This window comes from Nicotiana tomentosiformis, chromosome 5, assembly GCF_000390325.3.
Source record: "Nicotiana tomentosiformis chromosome 5, ASM39032v3, whole genome shotgun sequence".
In the NCBI taxonomy this organism is placed as follows: Eukaryota; Viridiplantae; Streptophyta; class Magnoliopsida; order Solanales; family Solanaceae; genus Nicotiana; species Nicotiana tomentosiformis.
The window spans coordinates 101,210,512-101,229,477 of NC_090816.1; the positions used below are offsets into that span (position 1 = coordinate 101,210,512).

An 18,966-nucleotide genomic window follows, 5' to 3' on the forward strand; every position below is an offset into this window, starting at 1 on the left:
TCAATAAACAAGAAGTTGTTGGTTTCTACTTTCTTGGTGCAAATTAGAATTTGTACAACAACATGAAGTAATTGAAAGGAGCAATGCTTTGTGAAGCTCTGAAGCAGCTACGCTTTTCTTGATTAGTGAAATGATGTAGTCCATGAAGTCTGAATCAAAGGGTAATGTAATAGGTCCGCCACTCTGTAGCCCAAACTCTTCTTCGGACATGTTTAAAAGTTGCCTAATAACCTCATTTTCAAGGTAAGCCAATGGTATGACGAAGCGAGCTTGATCAGCTGTATATACTACAAAATGGCCTTTCTCAACTATAGAAGATGAAAATGTACTACGACTGTCTGTATCACTGTCATTTCTTGGTAATGAAATCCTCTTCCTCTGCTTGGCCACGAACTTTTGCCATCTCCTGGCCATCTTGATGAGTTTCTTAGTACTGATCATCGTCATTTCTCTGGAAGGTAGGAAACAAGAAAGCAAACTCTATAGACACCTTTGATGACTTAATTGATATTGCTTGTTTTTATGATGAAAAGGCTCATGGAAAAGGGAATATATATACACAAGAGAGGCTGTAGACAGGCTTTGAGTTGGAAGCTGAAGTTTTGTGAAGGCAATGCCATGTGCTGATGCCTGCTGGTCATGTATATATGGGGCCTTAAATTGGTGAAAAACTCCTCTCTTCATTTTGGTAGACAACAACTTGGACCTATTAGTTAGGCTATCAGCTTAAACATGGGGCTTCTCGCAAAATGCCAGTAATTTCGACACCATTAATAAATGAAGAATTGCTGGTAGAAGAACAAACCATGTGCTAAGGGGTCTTTAAATTGTCATATTGGCTGGTTACAACAACAACAAACCAAGTATAATCTCACAAGTGGGGTCTGGGGAGGATAGTATGTACGCAGCCTTATCCCTACCTTGTGCAGGCAGAAAGACGATTTCTGATAGACCCTCGACTCAAGCAAGCATGCATAATCAATCACAACGGAATAGAGAGAAACGCAATAGTAAAAAAGTCAAAGAAACAGTAATATATACCAACAAGATAATAGAATAATCAGAACAAAAGCATCTAAGTAGTAATAGAAATATAGGAATATGAACGTATGTGGATAACGCTACTGCTACTTAAATGAGATAAAAGATACTTGACTGTCTATTACCCTACTACCTTAATCCTCGACCTTCACACCCTCCTAATTGGCGGGTTGTTTTTACAAAAACTACTGCATTAAATGTGATTAAAACCAGTGCAACATATTTGAATCATAGCGTGAGACAGGAAAGATCATGGTGAGATATTCTGCTTTTTTTTTGCGCTTGCTGATCATTCACTTCTAGCTATTGGATAGTAGGATTTAGAAGAAGTTGAATTCAATAAAAGCAGAAGAACTAGTAGTTTTGACCTTTAGTTCTGTTAGACAGGAATTACAGCCTAAAGTCTTCTATTTGAAGAATCATGGTTCTTGACTTTTGTTTCAGGATAGCAGAATGATAACAGTACAGAAGTCAACCTTTGAACAAAGTTTTCTTTATATCTTATTTGTAAAAAATGCAGCATTTGACGTAAGTTTCTTTTGAATTAGGAATTCTTCCCTATACATTTGATTTTTGAAAGCCAAAACAAAAAGCACAAAACGCTTGAATTCTCTACTACTATTACTCTTTCTATTTATAGAAGGTCATCATGGCAGATGCAGCCTTGTAACTCATCTAAGCATAGAAGAAGGTCATATGGTTAACTTTTCCTTCTCGTCAATTTTATAGTAATCCCTCGGTTTCTTATTAATTAGTTCCATATATTTCTATATTTTGAAATAATTTTATTTTAAGCTTTTTATTTATTCTTAATGGAAAGCTTTCTTCCCCTCAATTTTATAGTAATCCTTAATGATATGCTTAAACCACAAGTTTCAACAACTTTATTGTCACACATATATTTATGATATGTTTAAAAACCAAAAGTTTCAACGGTTTTACTCCCTCCGTCCCAATTTATATGGCATGGTTTGACTGGACACAAATTTATTTAAAAAGAAATATATATATATATATATATATATATATATATATATATATATATATAACTTGCGATCTTAAAAAAACCTGTAAACATGTGTATAACTATAATTTACTTCATTAAGTATAAAATGAAAATATTGAAATTAAATTGTTTCTAAATATAGAAAGTTGATATTATTTTGTGACAAATTAAAAAGGAAAGTGTACTTTTTTTTAATCAAAGATCCATCATTATGATGGAGGAATTAGGCACGGCTCCAACCTGTATATAGCAAAAATTATAATTACACCGTGGACGACATAAATCTTAGCCTCCTTAGCATAGTGTGGATTTAGTGTAAACCAATCTAATGTGTCTATGTTCAAAAAAGCTTAACCGGGGGTTGGAGGCATGACAAATTATGTCACACAAATTAAAACTAAGGGGCTATTTTACTTGGTCAAAGCTATGTAGTCTTAGAGTCCGTTTTGGACATTAGAATTTTTTCATTTTTTTTTCGAAAAATTACTTTTTTTTCAAAATTAACGTTTGGTCATAAAATTTTCAATTTTTAATGAATTTTTGAAATTTTTCGAAAATTTAAAAAACTCCAAAAAGTTATTTTTCAAAATTTTCACTGACCACTCATAAAATTTCAAAAATAGCCCAAAATTATATTAATATCAAAACACAACTCTAATTTTCAAATATCAGTTGAAAAAAAAAATCATTTTTTTTTTTTGAAATTTTACAATTGTTATCTCCAAACGCCCACTTAATACGCAAGCGTCCAAATAGTAGTAATAGCATTTACTTGGTCAAAGAAATATATTGGGTTAATTCTTCAAATTAGTTCTTCAAATATATTCTTATTAAGTATGGGAATTCAACAGTTGTGTCTGCTGAAAAGAAAAAAAAAACAGAGAGAAGTAGAGGATAATGATGGAGGAGGGAACTGTATCAAATCAATCGGAAACGTTGCCGGTGCATCCGGTAGTAAAACCTTTCTCTTTTCTGCTCGGAACTTGGAGAGGTGAAGGGGAGGGATTTTTCCCAACTATTTCTTCCTTCAATTACTCCGAAGAGCTCCAATTTTCACACTCTCCCAACAAGGTTAGCTTCCTTTTATCTCGGAGCTAAATGCAATTAAGGAGGTTCAATTGAATCCTATTCCTCAAAAAATTGGACTCCTTTTGTCCCAATTTATGTAATACACTTCCCGTTTTAGTCTGTTTAAAACATAATATTACCTTTTTATATTTAGAAATAGTTTAACTTTAATTTTTTCATTTTACCTTAATGAATTAGATATTTATAGCCACACAAATTCTTTTTTTGCTTGTTTCAATCTCATGTTTCAAAAAAGTTTCTTTTTTTGCTTAAAACTTTGTGTCTGGTCAAACGGTGCTACATAAAATGGGAGGAGTAATGTGCAAGTAGGGGTAAGGCAGCTACTCTCTAACCTCCCCATACGCCACTTGTGACATTACACTGGGTAGGTTGTTGTTGTTGACTTTATACACATGCAAGAATGCAACACTTATTTGAACACGTAAGCTAAAACCCCCTACCTTGTGCAGATAGAAATGTTGTTTCCAATAGACCCTCGGCTCATAGAAAGCATGCATAACATTTTCTTAAATTCTTTTAATAGAACTCCAGACTGTACATGTGATATATTGTGCCTAAAATTTACTTCTTTATTATCAGCCTGTGATAGCTTATTCTCAAAAGACATGGAACTTGAAATCCGGACAACCTATGCATTCTGAGAGTGGATATTGGAGACCTAAACTCGACGGGACTATTGAAGTCGTCATTGCTCAGAGCACTGGCCTTGTTGAAGTCCAGGTGATTTAATTTACTTATGAATCACATGCAATTTATTGCATTCATAGACATTTTACATAAAAACTTTGCAAAGATAACCCAAATTTGAGAGACTATTTCTGCGGAGTTTAAGTTATGCGCATGGGCATATTTTACAAAATCAAGTTACTTATAAGGTAATTATAGCTAAATATATATAACAAACATTAATTGGTAACCTGATAAAACAGTTATTAACCTACTATCGAAGGTAAAGTTTCATTGATAGTGTAAAAAAAATGTAAATTGTCGAGTGTATGTAACTTAAATTCATTTCTGTGATTCATGATCATGCCTCAGAATTTCATGTTATCAGATTTTTGAGATGTGCTAAGGACATTTTTTCCATGATTCGGCGAGCAGTACTAATAGTGAGCTCTGAGCTGGTAGAAGTGACTTTTGATGTTAAGAAACAAGACTCATTGACAATCCAGGAGGTCAATTGTATATGTCAGCGTGTTCGGGTTGTTTATCCATTTGGTCAACCATAAAATTATAATCTTTGTACTTTGATTCTACAGAAAGGAACATATGACATGGAAGAGGGAGTTGTGAAGCTTAACAGCGAACTGGTTGGCAATGCTTCAAAGGTAACCTCCTCTTGCAGCAGTGCTCATCTAACTAGAAATTTCATAAGAGAAGAAGAGTCCTTACATTAAAAAAATTTCTAGGCTAATGAGAAAGCATTTTGGTAGTTGCAATAATTTTTCTTTTTTCAATCAGGATTGACTTGGCCTGTTGTATCAAAGTTTGGAAAAGAAACCCTTGGAGGCTGCTGAAATTTTGACTAATGTGATCCTTCACTTACCTAATGGACAGGTCAAGGAGATCAGTCGAGTTTTTAAAGTGGAGAATTGTGAACTGTCTTATGTTGTGGAAATGGCGACCAGTCTAATTGGTCTTCAGCCCCATCTCAGAGCCTCTCTTAAGAAGCTCTAGGCAACCAGCTAATGACAAGAGATATCAGTATCTATACTATAACCCTGTTGAACTTGTTCACTAGTGTTTTGTGTGTATTGGCATTTTATCTTTTGATAACCGTATTGACATTTTATCTTATCTTACCATAATCATAATATTGAATGTTAATTTCAAGATAAGGCTCTATTCCAATAATACAAGCTTTCAGTTGCCTATTTTTCTATACAATCTATTTTGTGCTATCATTTACAAAACATGATGTTATGACTCAATAAACAAGAATCTGTTGATTTCCACTTTCTTGGTGCAAATAAGAAGTTGAACAGCAACATGAAGTAATTGAGAGGAGCAATGCTTTGTGAAGATCTCCAGCAGATACACCTTTCTTGATTAGTGAAATAATGTAGTCCATGAAGTCTGAATCGCACGGTAATGTAATAGGGCCACCCCTCGGTAGCCCAAACTCTTCTTCAGCCATGCTTAAAAGTTGCCTAATGACCTCATTTTCAAGGTAAGCCAAGAGAATGACAAACCGTGCTTGGTCAGCTGTATATACTACAAAATGACCCTTTTCAACTATAGAAGATGAGGATGTACTACAACTGTCTGTATCACTGCCATTTCTTGGAAATGAAATCCTCTTCCTCTGTTTTGCCTCGAACTTCTGCCATCTCTTGGCCATATTGATGAGTTTCTTAGTACTGAGCATCTTCATTTCTCTGGAAAACTAGAATCAAGAAAGTAAATTAGAACCTTAGGGATCTTTGATGAATGAACTGATAATGCTTGTTTTATGATGAAAAGGCTCATGAAAGGAGGATTATTTATACAAGAGGCTGTAGACGGGCTTTGAGTTGGAGCTGAAGTTATGTTACTAACAACAAAAGGCAAAGCCATGTGCTGATGCCTTTTGGCCAGGTTGATATGGGGCCTTAAATTTGTGGATGAAGTTAGCTTGAAAGTATAAAAGATGATAAGTTTCCTCTGTTCTTCACTTTGGTTGACAACTGATTAGGCCTATTAGTTATGTTATCAGCTCATGCTTGAGACTTCTCACCAATGACAATAATTTGATACAATTAGATGTTGAATTGTTGGTTGAAGGCAAAACCATGTGCTACTCCCTTCTTGATCATGTAGATGGGGGACATTTATATTGTCGTCTTGGCTGGTTGTGCTGGAAAAACCACTGCATTAAAGTTGTTAGATAGGGACACAAGTATATTAGTGTAAAGTTTTGTAAATTCAAAATTTGGTGAGTTAACACTGCTCACAAATTTTACTCAAAGACACATTTAACAGTAAGAAAACCCAATCTTTAGTTGATAGTGTCGAAACAAATGGAGGGGATAGCAACCAAAGAAAAATCAACTTTATCAATTAATTCAATAAGTCTTTTTCTTGTTCTTTTTCTTTTCTTTGGTGGAGGGAGAGGTGTGCATATGAAGAAGATCAAAAGATGATATCTTACAAAATAGTGTGGTTTATTTAGAAGAAAGTGAAGGATGTAATAATTGAAGGGATATTGTTCCCTTGAGAAAAAATAAATGTGATAAAGCCACTGCAACATAGATGTACGAATGGTTCTTGACTTTTGTTTTCAGTAGAAGTTTGCTCTCTATATTACTTGAAAAGATGGCTTTATTCAGCTCTTGACACAACTTTCCGTTTGATTATGCAACAATCTGATATTAAGGGTGTGCGACCAGCGACCTACAGAGATCTATAACCCTATTGGTTAGAATATGAAAGTTCTATAATGTTATAGTCCTTGTCATGTAATATTCCAAAATCAAAAGATTTGATCCCTGCTTTATTGTTCACTGCTTGTTTTGTGAAAATTTTCTAGGCTGTTCCCAAAATTGACCACATAAAATTTTGTAATCCACATCATGTTGTCTGTTCATTCATTGTCACTTAATGTTGTCATAATTAGTGGAGTTCAATTCAAATTATAGGACTACTAGAAAGCAAATAGAAGAATCAGATTCTTCTAAATGATCAGAGAATTAAACCGTTTGGGGACAAGAAAATAATTCTGATGAATAATTGAGATTTTAATATGCTGTACACTAGTGGACTATTTTGTATCTACTAGAATACTACAAAACTTATCATAGGTCAATAAACTAGCACTAGGGGGTTTCTTTGTTCTAGAACGGATGAGCATCGGCTCGAAGCAACTGATACAAGCAAAGCATTCTGAAGTTCTGCAGGTACACCTCTTCTGATGAGTGATATGATGTAGCTCATGAAGAGGGCATCACATGGTAATGTAATAGGTCCATCACTTGGAAGCCCAAACTCTTCTTCAGACATGTGCAACAGTTGTCTAATTACCTCATGTTGTAGATAAGCCAATGGAACTACAAATCGCTTCTCATCAGTTGTATACACCACAAAATGCCCTTTGCCAGCTATAGAATAAGATGTACTACAACACTCTGTGTTATGGTTATTGGATCTTGGAAAAGAAATTCTCTTCCTCTGTTTGGCTGCAAAATTTTGCCATTTCCTTGCCAGCTTGATCAGTTTCTTAACATTGATCATATTGATTTCTGGAATATAGGAATGAAAAAACTTGAGGATATTTTTGAAGGTTTGCTTATGCTATCTGCTTGATGATCAAAATGTGGCTCATGGTAGCAGTTTATTTATAGTTGAGGCTATAGAATAAATTTCAATTATAAGCTGTGGTTATCAACCTTAGTTAGGTGTGCTAGGCAGAATCATGTGCTGCTGTTGCATATGGGACCTACTGCATTGTGGATATCACTGGTTGTCTAATTTTTCAGTTCTACCATTTTGCTCTGTAGTATAAGAACAAACACAGCCAAGCTTAAGTAGGACTAATAAAATGTAACAGACATCGTAAGAATTGTGGTATTTGTGTTGATATGCCTATCTGGTTATCCTTCTTTGCTGAGTCTGTGTCACCATATCTTTAAGCCAAGTGGTCCAGAATTATTTCATGAGCTATATCCATTCTAGTGGCTTTTAATTTTAAGGGTTTACTAAGATAGTAATAGAGTATGCAAAACCATGTGAAACTTCATGTGGATTGTCTCTCAATAGCCACCACTAAAATTGTCTTACTAGTAAACTCTTGGATGTGAGACTTACCATCAATTTATATAAGAACGTTGACAAAGCTCGTTAGAAGCTGAGGAACAGTTTGGTTTTGATCATTATGGTCGTCTCACAAAACACAAATCCCCTGCAAAGAGGATTCCACTGATCTCACTTCTTTGTTGAGAAGGAATTGAGAGGGAATCAATTCCCAATTTTCCCTTAAACAATTTGTACACTAGTAAAGCAGGAATTATAGCTTGTAAGTTGAGGAGTTAGAGATATTTGTTAGCACTCCAAGCTTAGTAAAGGGAAGGCATGTTAATACCGAAAATGAATGAAGAAACTTTATCCAAGAGAAGGAATTTTATTCCGGGGTTTTTGGTCGAAGAGATGCCAGCACATTCTTTTACTATCAAACGTTTTCATTTTGACTTGAAAAATAAGAACTTCTGCAATTCATTGTTTCATCCGCTTCTCTTGGTGTGAAATTTGGCAGTAGCATTTTACTGCTTCTATGACCAGAAAATATCATGGGAGTAAGATACGCTTAAATCTTTACTTTGGTCGACAACAGAATGGACCTATCAAGTCACACTTTAGGACTTCTCGCCAATTTGAAGAGTTTGAGACCTTTGGATAAAGACTAGTTCTCTTGGTGATAGATTAAGTTCCCTTAACAACTCTGCCAGTGTGAGCTCACTTACATTGCCAGTCCCAAGCCCGAATAAAGGAGGAAGGTTGCGTTAGGTTAGCAACCAGCGTAATACTTGCCAATTCATGATGAATCCTCATAATTTACTTGCACTTTTATTTTTTTGGTAATGATAATGATATGATTTGAGTTTAATGAAAGAATGAGGATTCATATTGCCGATCCCAACTTGTTTGAGATTGAAGCATAGTTGTTGTTTTAGATTAAGTTTGCTGAACCATGTGCTGCCTTGTCATGTAGGTAGGGGACCTTCACATCGAGTATTAGACTTCTTCCTACCTTCTCTAATCTTCTTTTGACTTATTAGTTGTGATATCAAGTCTTCCTATGTGCAAAAGGAAAGGATCAACTGCCCTTTTCAATGTCCAGAATGTGCTATTTTTTCTTGGGCTTTAATACCTACTGCTATTGTTCATGTAATTGTTTGTAAATTGAAAATGGCTAGTCAAAAATTGTTTACAATTTACTTAGAAGACAACACTAACAACAAGGAAACTAAATCATCTTGGTTGAAATTAGTCTTCTGCGGAAGCCCTGGTGCATACTTTTACAATTAAGTCAATAGTCTTTTTTTACTTCTTGCTGGAAAGAATGATTTAATGAAGCCTTTGACATTACGTTCTTTGAATTGAGCTTATCAGCTTACCCAGTGATTGTGAAAGCCAACAGCTATATATTCTTGGTGCAAGACTACTAGAGAGCAACAATATGCAACCAGATTTTCCCAATTTATAAAGAATAAAACAGTTTGGATAAGAATATGGAGTTTTCATGAACAATTAGATGTTAACATTCTGTACACTTGTTGAGTATCATGTATCCATTACAAAACTTGTTGAAGTTAGCTCAACAAACTAGGAATTGTCGGTGACTTGGTTCTTGAAGGTATGAAGCTGATGAGCATCGGGAGGAAACGACTGATACAAGCAAAGCATTCTGAAGATCTACAGTAACACCTCTTCTGATGAGTGATATGATGTAATTCAAGAATAAGGCATCACATGGTAAAGTGATAGGGCCATCACTTGAAAGTTCAAATTCTTCTTCAGACATGTGCAACACTTGTCTGATTACCTCATGTTGTAGATAAGCCAAAGGAACCACAAATCGCTTCTGATCAGTTGTATAGACCACAAAATGCCCTTTGCCAACTATAGAAGATGATGTGCTACAGCTTTCTGCATCATTGTAATCGGATCTTGGAAAAGAAATTTTCTTCCTCTGGTTGGCTGCAAACTTCTGCCATTTCCATGCCATCTTGATGAGTTTCTTAACACTAATCATATTGATTTCTTTGGAAGATAGGAAAGAAAAAAAGGTTAGTTACTTTTTAAAAGGTTTGAGTAATTGCTATCTGCTTGATGATCAAAATGGCTCATGGAAGCAGTTCATTTATAGTTGAGGCTAGAGAATGAATTTTAATTGTAGCTAAAGTTGTCAACCTGAGTTAGGTAGGCAAGGCAGAATCATGTGCTGCTGTTGAATATGGGACCTAATGAATTATGGATTTGGCTGGTTGTCTAGTTTTCCAACTGAAGAAAAGAAATTAATGTATTTCTTCCATTTTATGTGCAGAATAACAACAAATGGGCTAAGCTAAAGTCGAACTTTAAAAAAACATCGCAGACATATCGAAAGGGACTAGAAAAGAATGAGTCATATAATTTTTCTTTCTTATTGAATTGATGAAAATAGCAGACAAGTTCATTTAATTGGATTATGAGAATTTTGTTGTTATTCCACAAATATGACATTTTTTTCCAAGTGCTTGTCAAAGAGTTAGAAGGCAATGGCATGTGATATATATTTCATGTCATGTTATCTTTCTTTCTCTTGTGGTATTTCTGTTGCTATTCCTATCTGGCATTCTGTCACTCACCTCTAAACCAGGTGGTCCTGGACTAAATCATCAAATTTATCCATTCTTGTGGATGTTATTTTAAGGGTGTCTTTTCCTGCTCCAAATCATAAGAAACAGTAGGGCCTAGTGTTGTTGTTCAACAAAATTTATGGTCCAAGTTATTTGACAATAGCAGAGTAGGCAAAACCATGTGAAACTTCATGTGCCATTGTCTCTCACCAGTAGCCACCAATTTCTCTTAACCACTAAACTTTTGGATATGATACTTGTCATAAACTTATATATAATCAGACCCAAACATTTCAGAAAAACACAAGTATCCTGACACTCAAAAAACTTTCATTTTTGTTCTGTATTTTCCTTCATCATTTACAGTTGCATCATATTCCTTGAGACAATGGGTATCAAAGTGACTCCATTTATTCAGGCTAGCCGAATCCTAAGTAGGCCTTCAACAACTGGAGGTGTTCCCAAAGGACATTGCGCAGTATATGTAGGAGAGAGCCAGAAGAAGCGATTCGTCATGCCAATATCATACCTGAGCCAGCCTTTATTTCAAGACTTGTTAGCTCAAGCTGAGGAAAAGTTTGGATTTGATCATCCAATGGGCGGTCTCACAATACCTTTCAAAGAGGATGTGTTCATTGATCTCACTTCCCGCTTGAGGAGATTATGAGTAGGACCATGGTGCAGATTCCTCTGCCCATGAAATTTTGTAAAGCAATAGTTTTAGAAATGAGAAAGATGAGAGATAGTAGAGATGTCACTTCCATTTAAGTGGGACTTGACAATGAGGGAAACAAATTCCTTGTTTTTTCTGAACCATTTTGTATAGTAGTAGTAGTAGTAGTAGTAGTAGAAAATAAGGATTTTCTGCTTGTAAAGTTAGTTAAAATGACTAACCTCCTGTCAAATGGATATAGCCAGTTTTTATATAAGCAAAATTTTACAAGTCACTTGATTAGAAGACTCAATACTTTTATATGTTCATGTTTCCTAATTCAGTAGACGGATGTGCGTTACATTTTGCACTACTATCACTATTTACAGCTCTCCGACCTACTTTGTGTGGTTGTATGATAAAATTCTTAAATTTACATTCTCCAGATCTCCAGATATATAATAAATCTGAACATGCTTCTGAGCAGATGAACTCCACATCTTGTCTAGTTGTAGCGAAAACGACGTATTAAATCACATGATTGTGAGTGCAGTGTGAGAAAAGGGCATGTTCAGCTTAGTTTCTTGACTTGAATATCTGGAAGCTAGGGAAAGTGCAGAATTTGATGCTTTAAGCTAATTGAAAATACACATGTAAATATCTTGATATATCTGTGATTATGTCACCATCTCTTAAGAGATGGGCTTTGTTATTATGGCCTGAGGAAAACTTGCAGGTTCCATTTGTATATTTGGATATGAATCATGAATGACCTGTTACTAGAAATAAGATATGAAGTGGTGGCCCGGTTAGTGTCCTATAAGAGGAACCACTGAGCTTTATTATTACACTCTAAAATTGTTGCTGTAATTTGCAGCTTCCTTTTCAGTTTTCAATATATAATGATCCAGTATGAAATTTAACTAGAAAGAAAGTCTGAAAGAGGAACACTCCAGGGTCGTTTGGTTACCGGGATAAGAATATTAATCCCGGTATAAAATTTGGGATTATAATTATCCCATGTTTGCTTGTGGGTATTATCTAGTACTGGTATAAATTTTATACCAAAATGGTGGTATTAGTTATTCCATATAGGAGGTGGGGTGGATAATCCCTTGCATTGGTGTGATCATATGTCTGTAAATGTAAGTTTCAATGGACAAAGTTGATTGCCTGCAATAAAATAATAGTGCTACTCCAAGATGAGAATGTTAAAGCTTCTCAATTGTCAAATTGCAAAGTGAGTTATAGATCTGGTTAATTTCAAGATAAAGCTCTATTCCAGTCTGCAATGATACAAGCTTTCAGTTGCCTATTTTTCTACAGCTATGAAGTCTATGTTGAGCTATTATTTACAAAACATGATGTCATGACTCAATAAACAAGAATTTGTTGATTTCCACTTTCTTGGTGAAAGGAAGAAGTTGAACAGCAACGTGAAGGAATTGAGAGGAGCAATGCTTTGTGAAGATCTCCAGCAGTTACACCTTTCTTGATCAGTGACATGATGTAGTCCATGAACACCGAATCACAGGGTAATGTAATAGGATCACCACTTGGTAGTCCAAACTCTTCTTCAGACATGTTTAAAAGTTGCATAATGACCTCATTTTCAAGATAAGCCAAAGGAATAACCAAGCACCTTTGATCAATTGTATAGACTACAAAATGGCCTTTTCCGGCAATAGAGGATGAAGATGTACTAAAACTGTCTGCATCACTACCATTTCTTGGAAGTGAAATCCGCTTCCTCTGCTTGACCGCGAACTAATTTAGCCATCTCCTTGCCATTTTGATGAGCTTCTTAGTACTGACCATTGTCTTTCTTTCCATTTTTCTTTTTCTTGAAAGTTAGGAAGCAAGAAAGTAAACTAGAAATTTAGAAACTTTTGATGGCTGAATAGATAATTCTTTTACTTGATGATGAAAACTGTCCATAGAAAAAGGGGGTTATATTTATACAAGAGGTTGTAGACAGGCTTTGAATTGGAGATGAAGTTTTGTTACTAACAACCAAAGGCTAAGCCATGTGCTGATGCCTGTTGGCTATGTTGCTATGGGGCCTTAAATTTGTGGATGAAGCTAAGTTTCGTCTTTTTTACTTTGACAACAGGGGCCTATTAGTAATGATATCAGCTCATACTTGGTTACTTCTCACCAATGCCAATAATTTGAAACCATTAGATGAGCAATTGCAGGTTAGAAGCAAAACCATGTGCTTCTCCCTTATTGGTCATGGACCTTTGAATTGTCATCTTGGCTAGTTGTGCTATAAAAACAGATGCATTAAAGCTGAGTTTTAGAGGACACTGGAGAATAGTTTAGGTTAAGCAGAGTATGAGAAACCTGATGTTATTCCACAAATATGGCCTAAAATTCTAAGTTCTTGTCAAGGAGTTAGAAGGCAATACCATGTGATACTTAGTCATAAACTTCATCCATTCTTGTGGCTTTTCTTTTAAGGGTGTCTTTCTGTTCCTAATCTTAGAAGCAGTAGGGCCTAGTGTTGTTGTTCAACAAATTTATGGTCTGAATACTTTGACAATAACAGAGTGAGCAAAACCATGTGAAACTTCGTGTGATATTGTCTATCACTAGTTGGTTATGAGACTTGCCATTAACTTATATAAATACTCAAAACAACAAAGGATTTGAGCAAAACACAAGAATCCAGATTACAAAAAAAACCCTTCCATTTTCTGTACAATTCTCAAATTCTTGTTCTTTCTTTTCCTTCACTATTTAGAGTTACCAAATACTCCTTGAGACAATGGGTATTAAAATGACTCCATTTATTCAGGCTAATCGAATCCTAAAGAGGTCTACAACATGTGGAGGTGTTCCAAAAGGACATTGTGCAGTATATGTAGGAGAGAGCCAGAAGAAGAGATTCGTCGTGCCAATATCATACCTGAGCCAACCTTTATTCCAAGATTTGTTAGCTCAAGCCGAAGAAGAGTTTGGATTTGATCATCCAATGGGCGGTCTCACAATACCTATCGAAGAGGATGTGTTCATTGATCTCACTTCCCGCTTGAGGAGATCATGAGTAGGACCGTGGTGCAAATTCTTTTGCCTATGAAATTTTGTAAAGTAGGACTAGAGATGAGAAAGAGGAGATTGTAGAGTTCATTGTATAGTTCAGAACCACAAGAACCTTTGGAGGGTAAAATTTATGACTAACAGAAGTTCTAGTTCTTATTAATCACTTTAGTCACATTTACCTACACAACTCTTATTCTTTCAGTCTTTCAGTTTTTAGATATTCAGTCTGCTTTATAGCCTGCTGTTTTTCATTCTTATTCCTTTCTATCAAACAAGTAAATGGACTTAAAGTGCAGAAAGAAATGTGTAAACAAGCAGGGGACGCGCAGGATATATGAATCATCATTGACTATTGAGTTTGTCCTTGAAAGAATCGAGTAACACGTGTAACAACAGAAAAAAAAACACAGAAAAACTGCACAAGTATATGACTGACTATATGATGATTATCTTGTTATGACTATACAAATTTTGTCCCAAGTGAATTTTCACTCTCTGTCCCTAACATCAGTATATCAGGTCCATGCCAAATTCAGAATCACAAGGCACTAGTGATGTCGCATAATGACCAAACTCAAGGCTGTTCTGTGCTCTTGGTGGTGCAAGTGAAGTGCAACAAGCCTCACACACAAACAACGGTGGCACAACCTCAGAATCTTCGATCCCACTGCAGCGAGTGTGCTGCCATATCTCACATATATCACATGAAACCATCCTTTCACCATCATCGTCTCGAGTCCCACACCTACAGTTAACTGTCCAATTATTAGCCCCTCCTTCATTTTTTAACTCACTCTCCAAATCCAACCCAAAACCCCTCACACAAAGTTCTGAGCCAGACTCGACAATGCCAAAGAGCACTTCACAATCTCCCATTTTTTCCATCCCTACAATATCTGTTACCATAAAATTGTCCATAATACAATAAGTGTCCCTCATTGCAGACTCAATAGCTATTTTCAGATCACCAATTGTGGAATGTAGCGGAACTTCAACCAGTTCTCCGAGGGGATATCCCTTTCTAAGTACAGCTTCCAAACCACTAGAACTCGGCAAAATGCAACAAATGAACCTCAGCAATATATCATCTGGATCATCCCTAAATGGCCATTCCTTCACAAAATGCTTACTATCCAAAACTGTCCTAACAGCTAGCTTTAGCACATTAGATTCTGCAAAGCTCAATAGCAGATTATTATACAAGCATAAAACATCACTGTAAACATCAGTTCCAGGATTAACAGCATAGTTCTGAACTGGCTCCGGGTGCTTTTCTTGTTCAGGTTGATCACAATTCCGAAGCTCCTGAATCGTGTACTCCAACACCCTGGTAGCTCGATTCACTGCACGACGAACAACATAGCCTCCAACAATCACATTATTCATCGATTTCAGAACATAATCAATCAACCCCGTATCGCCAATGTGGAGACGAGCAGCCTCACGCGCCTCCTGCCTACTCATACCACAACTCCCAAATCTGTTTGTTGCTTTCTTTTCTTTCAATGCATCAACAATCACATCTGCAGTGAACTCAAGTCTTCACACTGGCCATCTACTGTCAAGAGATGCTGCTATATTCGAAAACTTTCTATACCTCACTGATTTTTCCTTCCCCTCAGACTTGCTTGGTGCAGCATTTCTTATCAAATATCTCGACGAAGAACATGCTCTTACAACAGGAGCAACATTTGGCTTCTCCTTAATTGAGTTGCAGGACTTCACAGCAAGCATGAATCTGAAGAGATCACGGATCGTAGTTAAAGGAGTGTGTATACGGTCAAAACCGAGTTTGCCCTTCGTATGACTAATCGAGATTGGGACATGATAGACCAAGGCTCGGCCTCGTGTAGAATCGAGCCATAATGCGAAGTTGGGTCGCCGAGCTCATGATCCAGAGACCGATCAAGATCGAGATCGGCCAAGATCGAGATCGAGCAAGATCGAAACCGGTCACGATCGAGGTCGGCCAAGATCGAGATCGAGCAAGCTAGAGATCGATCAAGATCGAGATCGGCCAAAATTCAGGAGAGCTTATCGAGTCAAAAAACAAAAAACCAGAATATCCGCAATTGGGCGAGAATCTCGGAAAATCCCGGCGCATATCAAAGAGGGGCCAATTAATTAATCTATCATGAGATTCCTTACTGTATTTAGAAATTATATTAAGAATAGAACTTCCCTACTATATAAAGGGGGTCTGATTATTTGTAAGGGACAGATTCATTCAGATTCATAGAACATAAAGCAATATACTATCTTTCTTCTGGTTTTGATATTTAGTTATTTTGTTCTTCTATCAGTTACTCTCCATTCAGTTTGAGGGTGACAAAACTTGAAGGCTTAGGCTAATTAATCCATTCGGTTTGCATTCATTTCTTTCACAATTAATTTCGATATTCATTTATATATTTTCTCAATTTGTACCGAATTATACCACATATCCTTAGAACCGCGTATAAATTCAATCATTATCCATTTTTTGAGTAAACAGTTTGGCGCCCACCGTGGGGCTAAGGATAATAGTGGTTATTTGATACAAATCTCTGTAAAACACACTATTTTACATTTGCTCTTGTAAGTATCTTTGATTTCAGGCTAAAAATGACGAACTCTCAATTAATACCCCTACATATCTACAACGAATCTGGCCATCAAGGGGAGAATAACTACAGAATGCCCGAGGATGGAAGGCCACCCGCTGAACCTGTTGAAACTCGGGTCGTGGATCCGATTGATGTCTGTATTACTAAAGAAATTTGGGGAAACCCTGTCAAAGGGAGCAATGATATGGTATCATAATTTACCACCTAACTTTATCGATTCTTTTGTCATGCTTGCAGATTATTTTATAAAAACACACGCCGGAGCCATAAAGGTCGAGACTAGGAAGTCGGACCTTTTCAAGGTAAAGAAAAAAGAGAACGAGATGCTAAGAGAGTTTGTATCTCGTTTCCAAATGGAACGAATGGATATACCACCGGTCACAGACGATTGGGTCGTTCAAGCTTTCACCCAAGGACTAAATGAACGAAGCTTAGTGGATTCACAGCAGTTGAAGCAGAACTTGATTGAGTACCCGACTGTTACCTATGCTGATATACATAATTGATATCAATCAAAGATTAGAGTCGAAGACGACCGGCTGGGGGCTCCTTCTGGATCCTCTACCAAAAGAGACATCAATCGAGAACCGAGGATGAACATGGATCGATACCAACCATATAATAGAGATCGTAGGGGCAACGAGCATGGGCACAACTCCGTACGATGTGAGAGAAGAAGCGATCGAGGCCAAGGCTCTCGAGGACTGATCAACAAGAATGGTTTAGACAGGCATACCGGACCTAAGGAAGCACCGCGATTGTCGGAGTATAACTTCAATGTTGATGCATCCGCCATCGTATCGGATATCGAACGCATCAAAGATACTAAATGGCCCCAACCTCTGCAGACCGATCCAGCCCAAAGAAATCCCAATCAAGTATGCAAGTATCATGGCACCCATGGCCACAGAACGGAAGATTGCAGGCAGTTGAGAGAAGAAGTAGCCCGGTTATTCAATGAAGGGCACCTTCGGGAGTTTTTATGTGATCGGGCCAAGAATCACTTCAAAAACAGAGAGTTAAATAGACAAAATAAGCAAGAAGAACCGCAACACATTATTCACATGATTATCGTAGGTATCGATGTTCCCCAAGGGCCAGTGTTTAAACGCACTAATGTCTCGATCGTAAGAGAGAAGCGATCTCGGGCTCAGGATTACATACCGAAAGGAACCCTGTCCTTCAACGATGAAGACGCAGAAGGAATCATCCCCCCATAACTATGCACTAGTAATATCTGTACTCATGAATAAGACTTAAGTAAAGCGTATGTTAATTGATCCAGATAGTTCGGCCAACATCATTCGATCGAAGGTCGTAGAGCAACTTAGTCTACAGGACCAAGTTGTGCCCGCGACCCTAGTACTAAACAAATTCAACATGGCATGTGAAACTACTAAGGACGAGATAACGTTTCCAGTAAACGTGGTTGGGACCATCCAAGAAACGAAATTCCACGTGATCGAGGGTGACATGAGGTATAATGCCTTGTTCGGGAGACCATGGATCCATAACATGAGAGCAGTACCCTCGACCCTTCATCAGGTTCTAAAATTCCCAACACCATAGGGAATCAGAACAATCTACGGGGAGCAACCCGCCACAAAGGAAATGTTTGCTGTCGATGAAGTGATTCCGATATCGTCACTCTCATCGACAAAGGAGACCAATTAGCAATCACAAACACCGGCCTCGACCCAACTAGAAAAGCAGGAGTCTGACGAAGATGATGATTATGGGATCCCTCGATCCTTCATAGTCCCTGATGATTCCGACGCTACCAAATCAACGGTCGAAGAATTGGAGCAAATCACACTAATCGAACAACTGCCCGAACGAAAGGTATACCTAGGCACGAGGTTAAATCTCGAGCTCAGGAAAAAGCTTATTCAATTTCTTATAGCTAACATGGATTGTTTCGCTTGGTCCCATCTTGACATGACACGGATCCTACCGGAAATCACCACCCATAGACTAAGCTTGGATCCGAAGTTCCATCCGGTGAAGCAAAAAGAAGACCACAGTCCGAGGTCAAGCATGCTTTCGTCAAAGATGTGGTAACCAAGCTTCTAAAAGTAGGGTCCATCCGTGAAGTAAAATAACCCGAATGGTTAGCAAAAGTAGTAGTCCCTAAAAAAGAAAACAGGCTTAGAATGTGTGTAGATTACAAAGATCTAAATAAAGCATGCCCCAAGGATTCTTTTCATTTGCCTA

The 18,966-nt window shown here is 37.0% G+C and overlaps 6 protein-coding genes across 6 annotated transcripts; 3 read left to right on the forward strand and 3 right to left on the reverse strand.

The window, feature by feature from the left end:
* LOC104111021 (auxin-responsive protein SAUR68-like) lies at window positions 1-447 on the reverse strand. The gene has a single exon (XM_009620618.4). The coding sequence runs from the start codon at window positions 445-447 to the stop codon at window positions 1-3; it is 447 nt and encodes a 148-aa protein (XP_009618913.1).
* A 2,442-nt stretch (window positions 448-2,889) lies between these two features.
* Window positions 2,890-5,010, forward strand: LOC104111023 (peroxynitrite isomerase Rv2717c). Its single transcript, XM_009620621.4, has 4 exons — window positions 2,890-3,118; window positions 3,716-3,856; window positions 4,396-4,464; window positions 4,694-5,010. Exons 1-4 carry the CDS (start codon window positions 2,945-2,947, stop codon window positions 4,811-4,813), a joined length of 504 nt encoding a protein of 167 aa, XP_009618916.1. The 5' UTR covers window positions 2,890-2,944; the 3' UTR covers window positions 4,814-5,010.
* A 5,827-nt stretch (window positions 5,011-10,837) lies between these two features.
* Window positions 10,838-11,116, forward strand: LOC138892880 (auxin-responsive protein SAUR21-like). The gene has a single exon (XM_070176630.1). It carries the CDS (start codon window positions 10,838-10,840, stop codon window positions 11,114-11,116), a length of 279 nt encoding a protein of 92 aa, XP_070032731.1.
* Window positions 11,117-12,475: 1,359 nt separating this feature from the next.
* Window positions 12,476-12,934, reverse strand: LOC104111024 (auxin-responsive protein SAUR65-like). The gene is made up of 2 exons (XM_070176631.1): window positions 12,917-12,934; window positions 12,476-12,853 (listed from the first exon to the last, which is right to left on the reverse strand). Exons 1-2 carry the CDS (start codon window positions 12,932-12,934, stop codon window positions 12,476-12,478), a joined length of 396 nt encoding a protein of 131 aa, XP_070032732.1.
* An 836-nt stretch (window positions 12,935-13,770) lies between these two features.
* Window positions 13,771-14,385, forward strand: LOC108947679 (auxin-responsive protein SAUR21-like). Its single transcript, XM_018775891.3, has one exon. The coding sequence runs from the start codon at window positions 13,872-13,874 to the stop codon at window positions 14,148-14,150; it is 279 nt and encodes a 92-aa protein (XP_018631407.2). The 5' UTR covers window positions 13,771-13,871; the 3' UTR covers window positions 14,151-14,385.
* A 268-nt stretch (window positions 14,386-14,653) lies between these two features.
* LOC138891371 (PHD finger protein MALE MEIOCYTE DEATH 1-like) lies at window positions 14,654-15,610 on the reverse strand. Its single transcript, XM_070176632.1, has one exon. The coding sequence runs from the start codon at window positions 15,608-15,610 to the stop codon at window positions 14,654-14,656; it is 957 nt and encodes a 318-aa protein (XP_070032733.1).
* Window positions 15,611-18,966: the final 3,356 nt, after the last annotated feature.